The sequence below is a fragment of the Trichoplusia ni genome, chromosome 1 (genome assembly GCF_003590095.1).
Source record: "Trichoplusia ni isolate ovarian cell line Hi5 chromosome 1, tn1, whole genome shotgun sequence".
NCBI classification, from domain to species: domain Eukaryota; kingdom Metazoa; phylum Arthropoda; class Insecta; order Lepidoptera; family Noctuidae; genus Trichoplusia; species Trichoplusia ni.
In genome coordinates, this window is record NC_039478.1 from 6,952,760 (window position 1) to 6,971,242 (window position 18,483).

Here is an 18,483-nt window from a genome sequence, read left to right on the forward strand (position 1 = left end):
AAATTCCTGGAGCCGCAGCTGATGACGTTGCACACCACACGCTATGCAAGCGTCATCATTTGCATCCACTTACCGGCTTAACCTAGCAACAGAATGAGAGAAACCCATTACGAAGCTGACGGGAACGACTGTTGCTGAATATTAAACTAAACGATATGTTAAGAAGTAACTACACTCATTATTTTGTATTCGACAACCCTGTTAATATAATATTTACAGATTTGCATAATTATTATGTTCTATTAGTATATAAGCTAAATATCAAAGCAATAAAATTCATCTGCATCGTAAGTGTAAGATTTGAGGAAGGTGTCAGAATGGCTGCTGTCAAAAACCTTTATTTTCTGTTGGCCATTTTGGTTAGTTTTATACTTTTATTCTATTTTCCGATCCCAACAATTTTCGAATGTGTGAATAAGTTGTGTATAAACTGTTACTTTAACTGCCTGTTACAGAAATCGCGTGTCTTTTTTTTCTTTTTTGCTAACATGTATTCATCGCATATTAAAATTCCCATTTGATAAAATGGTTTATATGCGCGTATTTATCGGTATTACCAATAAGATTTTTGTAAAATTATTTCAAATGATATAGTAGTTTAACACAAATTTGAATTACAGGTGGCGTCAATAGTTATTTTGGCACAGCCAGGGAGAGCTGCACCCGAATCCCCCAACGTTACTGATGTCTTGACCGGAGGTCTGAAGGAAAACTCCAACAAGCAAGTTGCACCATCCGATGGCGGTCTTTTTCGATATTTTGCATTGAACTGGCCCAGTTTGGACTTGTTTGGAAGCTCTCGTGAAAAGAGGTCTGCTCAACGATCAAATAACAATAGGAGGAATAACAGGAGGAATAATGGACGGAATAATGGACGGAATAATGGACGGAATAATGGGCGGAATAATAGAAGAAACAATGTAGGTGGTAATAGAAGGAACAACAGAAGAAACAACGGACGGAACAATAGAAGGGCTAATAGAGGAAATAATAGAAGGGGTAACAGAAGGAACAATGGAGGTCGCCGTCGACAAAATAGACGCAATAACAACGGTAATGGTGGTGGTGGCGGCGGTGGGCAAGGTGAAGAACGATGCAACTTCAAAAAGCAGGTCAGTAGAAGCCGTCTTGAAGACTAATTAGATTTTTAATTTTTTGATATTTTTTTCGATTATAAAGTAATTTCTCTGTTACATATAGGGTCGATCAATGTGCACATCCTGCAATACTGTACGGCGCTGCAATCAAAATAACAACGCCAGAGAAATTACTTGCAGTGGCGATACCCCGTACTGTAAACAGGGTCGATGCTCTAAGACTAAAGGAGCACTTTGCGGAAGCACAACAACTAGCTCTGAAACAGACGACGATTCAGATTCTGATTCAACTGATTCGAATGATTCAGACACAAGTACGAAAGCTTCTGGAAAGACTAGTACAAATGCTTCGGGTAAATCAAGTTCCAAAGCATCAGGAACTAGCAGTACCAAAGCTTCTGGTAAGACGAGTACAAAGGCGTCAGGAAAGTCGAGCACAAAGGCGTCAGGAAAGTCAAGCACAAAGGCGTCAGGAAAGTCGAGCACAAAGGCGTCAGGAAAGTCGAGCACAAAGGCGTCTGGCTCAACGAGTACTAAAGCTTCGGGAACCACAAGTACCAAAGCCTCAGGTACAACAACCACTAAAGCTTCAGGCTCGACAACTGTAAAAGACTCAGATACAACAAGCACTAAAGGTTCAACTAGTACAAAGGGCTCAACCAGCACTAAAGGCTCAACCAGTACAACCGGCTCGACTACTACTACAGGTTCCACAACTTCAACTGGTTCGACTAGCACCACGGGCTCGACAACAAGCACTAAAGGCTCTACCACAAGTACCACCGGCTCTACAACATCGACTGGTTCGACTAGTACTACGGGCTCCACAACTAGTACAGCCGGCTCAACCAGCACCACAGGTACTACAACTTCAACGGGCTCGACAACTAGTACCACAGGCTCCTCCAGTAGTACTACTGGTTCAACCACCTCCACTGGTTCAACCACCTCCACTGGTTCAACCACCACTACGGGATCGACAACCAGTACAACAGGCTCGACAAGTACTACCGGTTCAACTACCTCTACTGGTTCGACGACTACCACGGGTTCGACAACTAGTACATCAGGTTCAACCAGTACATCCGATTCAACTAGCACGACCAGCACCACGGACTCAACCACTGATTCAACCACAAGTACAACTGATTCAACTACAAGTACAACTGACTCCACTACAAGCACAACTGATTCAACAACAAGCACAACTGACTCAACTACAAGCACAACTGATTCAACCACAAGTACTACTGACTCAACCACAAGCACTACCGATTCAACCACAAGCACTACTGATTCAACCACGAGCACCACTGATTCTACCACAAGCACAGATTCAACAACCAGCACAACTGACTCTACTACAAGCACCACTGACTCTACTACCAGCACAACAGATTCTACCACAAGCACTACCGATTCAACCACAAGTACTACTGATTCAACCACAAGCACCACTGATTCTACCACAAGCACAACTGACTCTACTACAAGCACCACTGATTCTACTACAAGCACAACCGATTCAACTACAAGCACAACTGACTCTACTACAAGCACAACAGACTCTACTACAAGCACCACTGACTCTACTACCAGCACAACTGATTCAACCACAAGTACTACTGACTCAACCACAAGCACTACCGATTCAACCACAAGCACTACTGATTCAACCACGAGCACCACTGATTCTACCACAAGCACAGATTCAACAACCAGCACAACTGACTCTACTACAAGCACCACTGACTCTACTACTAGCACAACTGACTCTACTACCAGCACAACTGACTCTACTACAAGTACAACTGACTCAACTACCAGCACAACTGATTCAACCACAAGCACAACCGATTCAACCACAAGCACAACTGACTCTACTACAAGCACAACTGACTCAACTACCAGCACAACTGATTCTACTACCAGCACAACTGACTCTACTACAAGCACAACTGACTCAACTACCAGCACAACTGATTCTACTACCAGCACAACTGATTCTACTACAAGCACAACCGATTCAACCACAAGCACAACTGACTCTACTACAAGCACAACTGACTCAACTACCAGCACAACTGATTCTACTACCAGCACAACTGACTCTACTACAAGCACAACTGACTCAACTACCAGCACAACTGATTCTACTACCAGCACAACTGATTCTACTACAAGCACAACCGATTCAACCACAAGCACAACTGACTCTACTACAAGCACAACTGACTCTACTACAAGCACTACTGATTCAACCACAAGTACTACTGACTCAACCACAAGCACCACTGACTCAACCACAAGCACAACGGCCAGCGGATAGTGAAGGTGAGTATACACGGCAATTATTTAGTCGTCTTACAAAAGCAGCCCAGTTTATGTATCCGACGTAAATTACCCCTAGGCGCGATTATTTTTTTTTATCATCAACTAAGATAATAAGTAAGAAGAAAAATTAAACAAGAGAAATCTGAAATATGCTCTTAAAAATGATAAAAACGCCGCCGCCCGCGCCCCTCACCGTTGTTACAAGGCTCGGACTGCGCTCGCAACAGAGCTGTGTTTCTAAAAACTACGAATTGCATCATAATATTGAATAAAAATTGAATTTTAAATTTATTAAAATCTCATAAATACCTATTTTTTTATCATGAACGTGTTCTAGTCATTGGATACATGAACTGGGCTGCTTTTGTAAGACGACTAAAAAATCACGGTGTATTAGAGGCCACTAATTGATTGATTTCAGCATTGGCTGATGTTTATTTGGTTTCTGTATAAATATTTATATTTGGCTACAATACAAATGCCACCCATAAATGGCACCTTTATATTTTGCTGTTATGAGTAGCCACAATCAAGCTTCCTCTAACTTTCGTTATAAATTTTTAAAAATGACATTAAAAATATCGAGTTTACACTTCTATTAAAAATAAGTTTCACATTTCAGTGGTTCAAGACTACAATCATCGCAATTCAACTGGACATGAATACAAGCAAAGTTATATATTTTATTACCCTGTATGTATGAACCCTTATCCAAATAAATACTACGCATGAACTTGTACTGTTTTATTTACTTGTCCTTTAGTTAAAAAGCATTTTTTTCATTCATTAGCAACAGATAACAGTTGGGCAGTTTTACATAAATTCTTCTTTCATATTAGCTAGTCAAATCAAACAAGATCAGACAAATATTAATACTTGTCATATATATTTGAATTGAATCTACTCCTATATTAAGCCCTTGTGTCGCGGGTGGTTACACAAACATTCAAGTCCCAAGTACAAAGACACCAAGACTCAGGACGATCATTCGAGATTAAGACAATATTTGTCCTACGCAGGGATCGAGCCCATGACACGTGGCCTATGCCACTCGGCTATCAAATAAAGACGCCAAAGACGGTCATTATGACAACTATATACATAATAAAATTTTACAAAAAAAAATTCAATTGTATGTGTCATTGAAGATATTTTCCCTTCCCTTTTTACTTTATACTAAGTCGAAAAACCCGATTGACCAATAAAAAATATATAAAAATAATGAAAAATATTAGACGAAACCCAATAAAAGTCCAATAGACCAATTACCGAAGATCCTCTTCAATCAACGCTCAATTTATCTGAACGACTTTAACAGCTCGTTGTATGAAGGCCTTCAAATGGCCTGTGCTGGCTTCATAACCGTTATTAAGCCCGTGCGGATTGGAAACATCGTGAACCTTGTCATAGTTACATAGCGACGCAGATTGGTCAGTACACGACCCTCGCCAAACTCACGCATCATCATAATATACGAAAAGAAATTGTACCAAATAATCGTAGCTCTAAGTTAACGCGACGGTGTCAGAGGTTCTTCAAAAAAATGATAAATGAAAATATGAAATCCCTTTTAATTTCGGACATATTTTCAATACTTTAAGAATCTTCGTTTGAACATTTTGATGAAAGGGTGTTTACCAAATAACTTTCAGTGAACTTTAAGAACTCCTCCCAAGAATGAATTGTGAAATGATATTTTGTAAACATGACGCGTTTAATTCCTATTGCTTAAGTGAAATGTACTCGATCAAACGCATAATAAAAATAAAGTACTTCTTCATGAAATCAGAAACATAACCCTCTTTATGGGTAGCCAAAATTTCCTACCTAAAGAGGGGAGTGTACTTAAATGTTGGTTACTTTATGACAATTAAACTATTTGACAATCAACATTTGTTTTTATTCATCACACTACAATCAATCCTTTTTGGGCTGCGAGCCCATAAAAAAAAATTAACTATAGCCTATTCAACCGTAGCAAAACTATTCAGTTTAAAATATACATATGCAAAGCCAATACGCCTACGGAAACTGTATAAAACTGATAAAAGTTTATTTATCGCACGTGGACAGTCGAGCTACAAAACAATACAGTTTCCACTGAAAAACAATGAACAACTATGTTACATAGTTCACTTTGTTCTGCAGTTTGAAAAGTGAAAACGTTGCTTTATATTTTATTCATGAATATATTTTACTAAACATTTTCCACTTCGAATATTCTGTGATTTTAACATATTCTATTCTACTTTTTATAGGTACATAGACTGCTTTATTAGATTTTCACTCGGATTTTAGTGTAATCTAATCCTGAAAATTAATAAAGATATCTACGACTTCCCAAACGAAAGTTTTTGCAGCCCACTTCATGGTTGCCAGTTTTTCCCTCGTTTTATTATTTTATTTATACACTCAGTTTCTTGTATGTTTGTTTGTTTGAGTTTTGCAAGATTTTTGCAACTCAATTTAAGGCACTTCCCGATAAGATAGCAGGCTGTAATTTTCAGGGTAGCTTCAAATCCGAAGAGAATGCAATTTAAAACTATAAGAACCTCTGGACCGATTTTAATAAATTTGAATGGAGTGATTATTATTATTGATAGAAAACAAATACTGCTCTGTAAGTACGATTTTTACTTGAGAGTAACTTACAAACAGAGTTCCTACATGTTGAATACATTTCAACAAGATCCAACAAACCAATTCCTAGAAGAACCAAATTTTTAAATGTCTAAAATCGATTGTAATCAAAAATCTAGGAATTTTAATGACTAAACATTAGATAAATTTCATAACGTGCGTACGCAATACCGTTCACGCAATCACTTGTTTTCGATCAATAAACGTCACGATTTACCCAACAATGATATTTGTTCCATTCTTGCGTTCAGATCTTTAATAGAACAAGAACTAGTGACTATTCTGTGTGATTTGAAAGCGGCTTTCATGTTCCTTTATATTATAGATGCCTTTTCTATGCAGGAAGGCAGCATTCTTACATTGTTTGCTTTTGGCTGAAATGTGGATTCGAGATAAATGTCAGGGCTGTTTCAAATATTTACTAAGGAGTACTTAAATAAGAATTTTTAATAACAATCTCACAAAATTAATGTTCAAATAAGCCCGATTAATCAATAGTTTTGAACCATTGTTAGTTGTTTTTTTTTGGCAAAATTAAAGACACTTGCAATGACTTAAATAGCATGCACGATAAAAAAGAGCACAACTTACAGCCTGGTACAATCTAATAATCTGTTGAGAATTATTTTACGTTACTTACGTTTTTGTCAACCCTAGGTACAAGAATAGACTTATTAGCATAATGATTATACATTATTCGTATATAAGCTCCACCATCAATCACTTTAATCATCTCCATCATCAGGTTAAGACGAAGATCTAAGTAAAGAGTCAAAATGGCCCAAACCAAAACCTTATTTTTTCTATTCGCAATCCTGGTAAGCAAAGCAACTTTTTTTTTATTTTCGTCTACACTATCTCGATCACTAATCGATAGCTGCCTGTCCACATATGAAAAACAACTCGTAAAAAAATCATCACCATGTCATTGGAAAAATAGGTAGATTGATCTCTGCCAAATTTTGTCTATCGTATCGCAACCACTGCACTGCTTGAAACATTAAAGCACTATCGTTTACAAACGTTTAATTTAAATATAAAAATTCACAGGTTTCATCCACGATAATCTTGGCACAAGAACAAAGTGAAGCAACTGAAGCTTCAAATGATTCTGAAGCCACGTCCGCCGCTTCCAGTGATTCCAGTGACCAGCCACCAAGCCAAGAAGTAGGCCCAGCGGGTCCCGGACTGAAATTCCCTAAGTTGCCTGACTTTTTAGGAGGCCTTTCACGTCAAAAGCGCTCTGCACAAAGAGAAAATCGTCGCCGAAACAGGAACAACAGAGCTAGCGGAGATAACAGCGAGAATGGGAACAACGGGAATAATAGACGTAATAGGAACAACAGGCGTTCGAACAGGCGTAGCAACCGTCGTAGTCGTGCGGTCCGATGCAACTATAGGAAGCAGGTAACAAACATCACTCAAATCCAATTTTTATGTTAAGCCTAGAAAAGATTTAAAAAATCCCGGTAATAGAATTGCATCTGGATCTGGGTACAGTAGAAAACTGTTTGTACAAGAAGTTTTCATCAGCACGAACCACCAAAAATACCAAATATATATTCAATACTTGTTATCATCTGTTCCAGGGCCGTAACATGTGCACCTCATGCACGTCACGTCAACGTTGCAACCGTTTTAATGTAGGTAGAGAAATCCAATGCCGCGGACGTACTCCATACTGCAGGAACGGTCGATGCTCTAGCAGGAAAGGGGCACTTTGCGGCTCCACTTCCACAACAAGTGGTGATTCATCCCAAAGTTCTGGTGGCAGTGAAGAATCAGGATCCTCCTCCAGTTCGTCGGGCACCACAAGTTCGAACGAGGACAATTCAGGGTCTTCCACCTCATCAGGTTCTTCAGGCTCATCAAACTCATCAGACTCGTCGGATTCCAACTCATCTAGTTCATCTTCCTCGTCGGATTCCGACTCCTCCAGTTCTTCATCCTCATCAGCTTCCGATTCCTCTAGTTCATCTACTGCGTCCGATTCTGACTCTTCTAGCTCATCTTCTGCGTCGGACTCTGATTCCTCTAGTTCATCATCCTCATCTAGCAGCACAACCGCTTCTAGTGACGATAGTACATCCACCACTTCAGGGTCTGACTCAGATACGACTAGTACAACCGCCTCAGATTCTACTAGCACAACAGAGTCGTCAGATTCATCCAGTACCTCTGACTCGACTAGTTCTTCCGAAGACTCCACTAGTTCTTCGAGTACTTCGGACTCCACCAGCACCTCAGATTCAACCAGTACTTCTGATTCAACAAGTACATCTGACTCAACCAGTACATCTGACTCGTCTAGTACATCTGACTCGACCAGCTCGTCATCTTCCAGCTCATCAACTTCGACTACAAGTAGCGATAGCGATGATAGCTCATAAGTCAATAAACCATGAGATGGTAAAGATCAACGTAAGTTGTATTTTCATAAAACTATTAATAATTAAAATAAAACCTTTTGTAACCTAATGAAAAATCTTAGTAATAACTGCTTCAAGTATTTTATTCATTCTTAATGTTGCGGGTTCGATCCTCGCATAGTACAAGTCCTGAGAGTGTGAGTATTCTGGTGCACAAGTACCACTTGAATGTTTGTGAAATCCCCGCGACACAAGGATTAAATTACTTAGTGCGGCAGTCGATTCAAAGTAATAGAGTCCTAAAAAAAGGCTTTTAAACACAATAATGTAATTGTAGTTAAATTTTTTATCCACTAATTTGAGGAAGTGTTTTCTTTAATGAATTAGATCCCATAATAGATTCATATGAAGCTGTATGTCATCTTTGTCTTTTTTTTCAGCGTTATGACCCTATGCCAGCCGCACGTCAACTGGACATGAAAATATCTGTTATTTATCTACTCTATTTACCAATATTTATAACCTTCTCCCGAATAAAGTATTGTGCATAATTATTTCTTGTGTTTCGAATGGTTTCCCTATACCTAATTAAAAATTAGCAATACAATCCACGTAGCACGTTTTTTTTTTATTGTTAGCAGTACAATTATATTATAATCAATGTATAAAATCAATAATAATATAAGTGTGTCGGTACCGTGCCAGATGAACAATGATGATGAGCTACAAAATTCAATCTTCGCAAACGAGCCAGCTATCGTAATCATAACCCATTTTCAAGTATGGCGCAAAGTAGGTACAGTCAGTCATCATCCCTCGCCATATTAGAGGAAAAGCGGTGTCCAGGGAAGAAGCACCGTAGCGCCGTGATAACTACGAAAGCATGACTTATCTGCAGCCGGCTTTTAAATAATACTACTTTCAACAGCTCCGAAATGAAGCCTTCCTCGATGAATGGTCAATTTGAACCAGTAGTTCCTGAGATTAGCGCGTTCAAACAAACAAACTCTTCAACTTTATATATTACTAGCTGACCCGACAAAGGTTGTTTTGCCGAATATATTTTTTTCTAGTTGTATGTATTTTTAATGCCACATTATAAAAAAATAAAAACAAACAATTTCGTTCAAAGAATATTTTTTTTTTGTTTTTTAGTGTGAGCAACCCTCATCACTTAGGGGTATGAAAAATAGATGTTGTTCTATTCTCAGACCTGCCCAATATGCATACAAAATTTCATAAAAATCGGTCCAACCGTTTCGGAGGAGTACTGTAACTAACATCGTGACACGGGAATTGTATATATTAGAAGATTATAGAACAGATTACTTATGGTTCTCGCTAATGTAATGAGACATTAACTTAAGGCGGAAAAACCAAACCTTAGGTAGGATGTATATGAAATGATGAATAATATAATCGAAATATGAAAATGGAAAGAGTTTAGCCAAACTGTCTAGCTTTAGCTTACCACTAAAAGTGGTAATAAATAATTATAGAAAATAGCGACTAACGACTAACTAAATAACGACTTAGTAACATTTGCTTGTTATTTTATTTAGTGTTGTGTGTGAGTGTGGGACCAACGTAATGCCCCTACACAACTCACTGGAAACATAAGTTATAAACATACATTTAAAAAATCTAAATACCCATATTTTTAAATGTTATCAAAGCCATACCATTCAAATTTTATCAAAATCGATCCAGTCGTTTTATAGTTGTAAATGGCATAGTCATCGAGTTTGAAACTGCCCCGACTTACAACGTCACATAGCTGACGTCAAACACCATCGCCATTAGATTGACCCAAGAACAGCGCTGCAAGATATCAAGAAACAGTGAGCTCATACTGCGTTGGTCGGACCACAAATAATTAATTAAAATATGAAGGTAGAACGAGCAACATCTTCTGTCAAGACGAACGCCATCTCAGTCTGCCCGTGACCATGATACCTGCAAAGGTGTCGAAACGTCGGGAAGTTAAATCTAAAATTAAAATGCGATAAAATCCGTAAAAGTAGTTTCATTTCAATAAAATTAAAGCCAATATTAACTTAAGTAAAATGACATAACGATAACTATAATGCTAATGCTTAAAATAATTCTTTGGTGCTTTATTTTGATGCTTATTCCGTATTTTCTTTATTTGTTATGCTGTTTCTTTTTTATTAATTAATTTATTATAATTCCAACTAAATACATATTCTACTACTTCTCTGATTGAAATTCAGTCTATCACCAAGCCTTATCACATTTACCGGAATAATTAGGAAGTTGAATTTGTAATGGTGATAGCAACAAATGAAAGTAAACGTCATTAAGCGTCAAATAGCATTGTCATAAGTTTGATGGTTATAATATTTGGTTTATTTTAGCCTAATTGCACGGTACCCTGAGAGTCGCAAGTCCCAATCGAACTTGAGCGATTTTAAACTTAAAAGCACTTACCATTAGTATCAGTTTCTGTATACAATCAATCCTCATGATTTACCTAACAATGATATTTGGTTCCGTTATTCCTTTTATCTATTAGAACAAGACGTATTGTAACTATTCTAGACTAAACTCGTCACACTATACATTCATTCCGTTTCAGGAAAGTTATTCTTACATCGTTTGCTTTCAGCTGATATGCTGAGTAGCGATAGACGTCAGGGCTGTAACAAATATTTATCAGTTACAGGTATCAATAACTCGTCTATAATAAATATACCAAGATCTGAAAAGTCAAACAATATTAGCTTGACGGTTAATTTATGTCAAATCTTAAAGATATGTAGTTTATCCATCACTTTTTAAAAGAAATGTTGATTGTTGTGGAAATCGGACTCTAGGTTCTTACGCTTACGTTCTTTCTTTTGCTAACAAGATTGGAGTGGATAGGATATTTGAAAAGAACGATGGAGTTGGTATAGATGAAAGAAAGAGAGCTTTTTTATGATAGCATGATCATCAGTTGTTGTATGATGCAATCAAATTATTCTTCAGATGATTTTAACAGTTAATACTTGACAACCCTGGCGACAAAATCTAGATATTAGCATAACTATTATACTTTGATCATATATAAGCTCTACTATCAAGCATTTTAGGCATCACCATCAACAGGTCAGGACTAGGATCTAGATAAGGAGTCAAAATGGCAAAAACCAAAACCTTACTTTTTCTGTTCGCCATCCTGGTAAGTATCTCGAATATATTAAAATTATCTAATCGGATGATCTTGTAGTCCAACTCGTAAGAAGATAACAGATAATAAGCATATCATTTTGTCTATAAGAACCACTTAATGCATTATTATAAAATTATTAAACATTCACAGGTTTCATCCACGATAATCTTGGCACAAGAACAAAGTGAAGCAACTGAAGCTTCAAATGATTCTGAAGCCACGTCCGCCGCTTCCAGTGATTCCAGTGACCAGCCACCAAGCCAAGAAGTAGGCCCAGCGGGTCTCGGACTGAAATTCCCTAAGTTGCCTGACTTTTTAGGAGGCCTTTCACGTCCAAAGCGGTCTGCACAAAGAGATAATCGACGCCGAAACAGGAACAACAGAGCTAGCGGAGATAATAGCAATAATGGAAACAACGGGAATAATAGACGTAATAGGAACAACAGGCGTTCGAACAGGAGTAACAACCGTCGTGGTCGTGCGGTCAGATGCAACTTTAAGAAGCAGGTAACAATACCAATTCGGCTTTCAGACACATTTCAGGAATTCTCCACAGTAAAAAAACATTGAGTTCTACCCAGTAGGTTCAGTTGGAGTTCAGATATTCCAAAAATATGAGTAAGAGTAATAAAACTACCTTAAATGTTTTTCAATTACCTATTCCAGGGTCGTAACATGTGCACGTCATGCACGTCACGTCAACGTTGCAACCGTTCCAACGTTGGTAGAGAAATTCAATGCCGCGGACGTACTCCATACTGCAGGAATGGTCGTTGCTCCAGAAGGAAAGGGGCACTTTGCAGTTCATCTACGTCCACAACAAGTGGTGATTCTTCCCAAAGTTCCGGTGGCAGTGAGGAATCAGGATCCTCCTCCAGTTCGTCGGGCACCACAAGTTCGAACGAGGACAATTCAGGGTCTTCCAGCTCAGGGTCATCGAGCTCATCCAGCTCATCAGACTCGTCGGACTCTAACTCATCTAGTTCATCTTCCTCGTCGGATTCCGACTCCTCCAGTTCATCATCCTCTTCGGCTTCCGATTCATCTAGTTCATCTACTGCCTCTGATTCTGATTCTTCTAGCTCATCATCCTCATCAAGTAGCACAACCGCTTCTGGTGACGATAGTTCATCCACGACATCAGGGTCAGACTCAGACACGACTAGTACAACCGCCTCAGATTCTACTAGCACAACAGAGTCGTCAGATTCATCCAGTACCTCTGACTCGACCAGTTCTTCAGAAGATTCGACTAGTTCTTCGAGTACATCGGACTCTACCAGCACTTCAGATTCAACCAGTACTTCTGATTCAACCAGTTCATCATCCACCAGCTCATCAACTTCAACTACCAGTAGTGATGACGGTAGTGATGACGGTAGTGATGACAGCTCTTAAATTGCAAAACCTTACTACGGTAAAGATCAAAGTAAGTTGAAAAATATACTATTTTAATTTTCAAATCCAGGTTCGATTTTTTTTTGTTTACCTTTTTTAGTAAAATATTTGGTTAAAGAATTTAATGAACATGAATGTATGTTTGTTTATAAAACGTTTGTAATAGAAGCATCACACATGCTTCAATTGATTTGCGTTAGCTAATGAAGTCTCTTCTTAAATCCTTAATATAGGTATTAATGAGATTAGATTGAGACGAACATCACTATGAAATTAAATGGAACGAAAATGAATAATTGTTTACACTCTCATTCAATTTTAATTCGGATTATGTGTCAATTTCTTATATTAGTTCTTTCTTTTGCAGCATTGGAAACCTATACCAACCACAAGCCAATTGGACATGAAAGTATCCATCATTTATCTACTTTATTTACTCACATTTAGAATCTGTACCCGAATAAATAGTTGCGCATAATTATATGGTGTTTTTTTATGATTTATACTATCATCATCATTAATCCATGAGCAAAAAAGGAATAACAAGAAATGATCAAAAGAATATGACCTCCGCCAAATAACAAATGGAAAAACAAAACGAATTTGTAGAATGTGCTATATTTATTAGTCCCTTATATACTTACTTTATAATCTTTTATTCATTGTATCATAAGTTCCGGTATGAAAAGATTTTTAATTTAATATATCTATTAACTAGCTGTTGCCCGCGACTTCGTCCGCTTGGTTAGAAGATATAAGTTATGATTTATATCAGCCCTGTTTTTCCACATTTTTCATTGTATCTTTGCTCCTATTTGTCGCAGCGTGATGGTTTATAGCCTAAAACCTTCCTCGGTGAATGGTCTATTCACCGATTCTCTAGCTCTAATTACAAAAAGTTTATGATTTTTTTTTACTACCTGAGGACAAGTAGTAGTCGTCATGACGGTGGGACATACTAAAAGAAAAGAAAGCAGTAGTACATGAGAGTGATACCAGGGGAGGTGGCTGTACATTAGGGTAGTACCAAGAGAGCAACAGAGCAACTGAGAGCAAGTAGTACATGATGGCCGTGCAAGGGATTGTAGAAGAAGTATTAGCAGTGGGGAAAGCATCTTAATATCGTAACTTAATTTATTCAGAGAACTCCAAGAAATCCCGGAATGACAGAAATTAAAAACATGGGAATCGTAAATAGTAAGGATTTCATATCTAGGAGAAAAGTGGATGAAGCAACAAGCAATGCCAGGAGGAGCAATGATGGTCATGTGTATCAGGCTAACTAACTTATTGCCTATGCAACTATGTGCATAACAATTCAATCTTTGAAACCCTAGTTCACATAAATACTTAGACCTTTGTTTAGTCCTAGCTACCGCATTAGGTTAAGTAACCTGTAATGGTAGATTAGTGTGATAATTAAATAAATAAACTTTCAGACGCAAATGCAGTACTTATTATTTGTTACAAAGTCCGAAGTTATTTTCTGCACACATAACTAGTTTCAGCTAATTAGCAATCCCGATAGAGAAGACAGAGTGAAGAAGTGACAGTAAATGTGCCTCGATAACTCCCGAATTCCATACTAAAGTCTTAGCGCCTGATTCAGAATCAGTGATAAGGCGCTATCTGGCAGATAAATTGAGAAATTTGACAGGCCTTGTATGAAAAAAATCAGTCTAGTCATTTGACGGGAACTTATGTGGCGGTGGTGAAAAAGGCTTAATCTTAATGACCATAAAAACCGTTAAGAACGTATACCCTGACCACCTCATTAATTCATTTTAGTCAATGGACTGCAAAGTCGGTATAAAGCTAGCTTGTATCAAATTGAAACCAGCCAATATTTTATATCCATTTTATAAACAAACAAACGGTCTTAAATCCTCGTTACTCCTTACGTGATGACTAAAGGGCTAATGTAATGATTATTGCGTCTCTATTTCATGGTTTGACTTTCGAATACGGTGATAAGTCGGTTTTTCAGACTGCTTCGTCGTTTTCAATTGTTTTATTTCTTTTGCATGGTTTAGACTAAAATATACTAAGATATTTGAAATTAAAAAAAGGTCTTAGATTAACATTTAAGTAATTAATCTGTTTAAAGGTAATAAAAGTTACTTAAAATGGACTCACAAAAAAAATGCTGCAAAAAGTCTTGGACTTATTGAATTTTACGTATGAAACGCTGATACGTTTCATAAGATACGTTTCCACTACAAGAATATGATTTAATTAATTCCTAAGAAAAGTCTTATACGAATTAACAGTACCTCTTGTGACAAAATTATTTATTTTCTTTCTTTCTGAAATACAATCTTTTTTTGTTCTTGAAAAACATAAAAAGCCACTAATGTTTTCAAGTTCTTTCAATCAACCATCACGATTTACCTAACAATAACATTTGGTCCAATTTATTCATTCAATTGTGTCCATATAGTTAATAGAACAAGAGGGACAGTAACTATTGTGCTTGCATTGAAAGTTTCTTTCATGGTTCTTAATACTATAGACTTGTTTATTTGTCATTCATTCCGTTTCAGGAAGGCAGTGTTCTTACATTGTTTGCTTTCGGCCGATATGTAGATTAGAGATGGATGTCAGGGCTGATTCAAATGTTATTTACAGACTCGGGTGACAATAGTCTATATAACATAAAATAACAATTATATTTAAGAAAGCGTCTTCGAGTGCTTGTCAACCCTACTGACAAAAACTGCCTCATTAGCATTTTGATTATATGATAATCGTATATAAGCTCCACTTTCAATCACTTCAATCATCTCCATCATCGGGTTAGAACGAGGATCTGGGTAAAGAGTCAAAATGGCCAAGAGTAAAACCCTATTCTTTCTGTTCGCCATCTTGGTAAGAAACTACCTTTTTGTTTTTCTCGTATATTAGGCATACTCCAAATATGATATCATCAAATCGATTTCAACGAATTTTTTGGTTTTTAATACCTACTACAGACTATAAATTACAGTGAATCTTTGTTTGACAGGTTACATCTACAATAATCTTGGCACAAGAACAAAATGAAGCATCCGAATCCTCAAACGATTCTGAAGCTACGTCTGCTGCTCCCAATGATCAGCCACCAAGCAAAGAAGTAGGCCCGTCTGGTCCTGGACCTAAGGGCCCTCCGCTACCTGACTTCTTTGGAGGCCTCTCACGTTCAAAACGGTCTGCTCAAAGAGAAAACCGTCGCCGGAATAGAGTAAACCGGGCTAACAGGAATAACGGTGATAATATCGATGGTGGAAATAACAGAAATAATAGACGGAATAGGATTTACAGACGTAATAATGGGTACAATAGGCGTAACAACAGAGGTAGCAATCGAGGCAACAACAGAGGCAACAACAGAAGCAATAACAGAGGAAACAACCGTCGTACCTGCGACTTCAAGAAACAGGTAAGAAAACATTTTGTGTCTAGTATACGACATCTTATTTTTTATGTATTATTGTTACTGAAACAGATTACTATTATATACGGGTATTCTTGTAGAATTCGTTAAAAATTTATTCCTTCTTTCTAGGGTCGTTCTATGTGCACATCGTGCACCTCAGCCCGCCGTTGCTATCGCAACAACGTCGGCAGAGATATCAAATGCAGTGGTCGTACCCCTTACTGCAGGAATGGCCGGTGCTCCAGAAGGAAAGGAGCGCTTTGTCGTAGCTCTACTTCCACAACAAGTGGTGGTTCTGAAAATGATTCTTCTTCTTCTTCTGGTGGAGGTTCTGGATCTTCGTCCAGTTCGTCGGGAACGACAAATTCCAATGGAGATGACTCTGGGTCTTCCAGCTCATCAGGATCGTCCACATCGTCAGGATCAGGATCAACTACTTCATCAGGTTCATCAAGTTCGTCAGACTCATCAGATTCATCCGATTCTGACTCTTCCAGTTCTTCAGAATCATCTAGTTCATCATCTTCAACTACTTCCACAACCGCCTCTAGTGACGATGATTCATCCACCACGAAGGGATCAGATTCGGAAACAACCAGTACAACAGGCTCAGATTCAACTAGTACTTCTACAACTGGTTCAGATTCAACTAGTACTAGTACAACAAGCTCAGATACTACTAGCACAACAAGCTCGGATACGACCAGTACGACGGAGTCATCTAGTGATTCAGACTCGTCTAGTGATTCTGACTCCACTAGCTCATCAAGCACTAGCTCTTCGTCTTCATCTGACTCCACAAGTACTACTAGTACATCTGACTCAACTAGCACTTCGGACTCAACAAGTACTACCAGCACATCTGACTCAACTAGCACTTCAGACTCAACAAGTACAAGTGACTCTACTAGTACGTCAGACTCAACTACTTCAGACTCAACGAGTACAACTAGCACATCTGATTCTACCAGCACGTCAGATTCAACAAGTACCAGTACGTCTGACTCCACTAGTACCTCAACCTCTAGTTCTTCTACATCAACTTCCACTACTAGTAGCGATGATGATGAAGATGATAGTTCATAAAAGGTAAAACCTTAAGATCAACGTAAGAGTGATGAAAAATATAAATAAATATAGTAATCTTTGAAAAAAAACTGTTTATTGAAGAGCTCTCTGTACGCTTTTAAATTCTTTGAAACGCATAGACAAAAATTTCAATTTTCTGAAAATTTGGAACACATTCTTTTATCCTAAAATGTTAATAAATAATTTCAGAAAATGTAATAATAAACAAAAGACATGACTCAACATAATATTGAAAATAATTATTGTGAGTCAACTATCCAAACTATATCTTGCCAAATTTTTTCGGAATAAAGTGTTATGCAAAAATATTTGATGTGTTTTGAATAATTTTCCCATTATTCCTAAAAAACATAAATGAATAACCTAAGGTATTCGTAATTATTTACTATTCATACACTATTTATCGGAATAAACAAATTGGGTTTTTGGTGTTATAAAATAAGGTATTCACCTCTCGAAAACAAAGCAATTACATATTATTAGTTTAATCTTTGATCCTTTATTTTCAAATCAAAATAACAAAAGAAGTTCTTTTTGCATGAAAGTATTTAAATTTGGACATCGTTTACACTTAACTGCTCCCAGAAATCTCAAATCTCACAATCTCATGTAAATGCCTCATATATTCCTATTTCAACACTTAATTTTGACTATATACATATGAATGTATAATAAATTATTGATAAATGTTTTATGAATATTGGATTTCCTTGGTTTCTTTCTCACCTAAGTTCAAGTGAGTCATGATACCTACTAAGTCTTAGAAGTGTTGAATAAAAATACTTGTTTCTTTCTAACAAAAGGATAGCATGCATTTAGTTAAGCTGAGTTAGAAAACAAGGTATTGAGAATTAGATAGATACTAGCTGACCCAGCAAACGTTCTTTTGCCGAATAATTTTATTTTCTAATTGTATGTATTCTTAATGCCACATTATAAAAAAAATAAAAACAAACAATTTCGTCC

General features: G+C 37.4%; 2 protein-coding genes across 2 annotated transcripts; both read left to right on the forward strand.

The window, feature by feature from the left end:
- The first annotated feature begins 298 nt into the window (after positions 1-298).
- Positions 299-8,996, forward strand: LOC113500283 (serine-rich adhesin for platelets-like). The gene is made up of 7 exons (XM_026881008.1): positions 299-359; positions 621-1,112; positions 1,201-3,425; positions 6,665-6,668; positions 7,122-7,478; positions 7,661-8,492; positions 8,881-8,996. The coding sequence occupies exons 1-6, from the start codon at positions 318-320 to the stop codon at positions 8,459-8,461; spliced, it is 3,921 nt and encodes a 1,306-aa protein (XP_026736809.1). The 5' UTR covers positions 299-317; the 3' UTR covers positions 8,462-8,492; positions 8,881-8,996.
- A 2,538-nt stretch (positions 8,997-11,534) lies between these two features.
- Positions 11,535-17,816, forward strand: LOC113500290 (serine-rich adhesin for platelets-like). The gene is made up of 6 exons (XM_026881018.1): positions 11,535-11,624; positions 11,766-12,122; positions 12,282-12,993; positions 15,454-15,473; positions 16,018-16,431; positions 16,558-17,816. The coding sequence occupies exons 1-6, from the start codon at positions 11,583-11,585 to the stop codon at positions 17,512-17,514; spliced, it is 2,502 nt and encodes an 833-aa protein (XP_026736819.1). The 5' UTR covers positions 11,535-11,582; the 3' UTR covers positions 17,515-17,816.
- The last annotated feature ends 667 nt before the right edge of the window (positions 17,817-18,483 follow it).

Excerpts from the sequence above, each read along its gene's own strand:
- LOC113500283 (XM_026881008.1), top strand. The coding sequence starts at position 318 with ATGGCTGCTGTCAAAAACCTTTATTTTCTGTTGGCCATTTTG. Across the intron at positions 360-620 it reads ATTTTCTGTTGGCCATTTTG|GTGGCGTCAATAGTTATTTT; the intron begins GTTAGTTTTATA and ends TTTGAATTACAG. Across the intron at positions 7,479-7,660 it reads GATGCAACTATAGGAAGCAG|GGCCGTAACATGTGCACCTC; the intron begins GTAACAAACATC and ends CATCTGTTCCAG.
- LOC113500290 (XM_026881018.1), top strand. The coding sequence starts at position 11,583 with ATGGCAAAAACCAAAACCTTACTTTTTCTGTTCGCCATCCTG. Across the intron at positions 12,994-15,453 it reads TGATGACGGTAGTGATGACG|TTAATAGAACAAGAGGGACA; the intron begins GTAGTGATGACA and ends GTGTCCATATAG. Across the intron at positions 15,474-16,017 it reads TTAATAGAACAAGAGGGACA|GTTACATCTACAATAATCTT; the intron begins GTAACTATTGTG and ends TTTGTTTGACAG.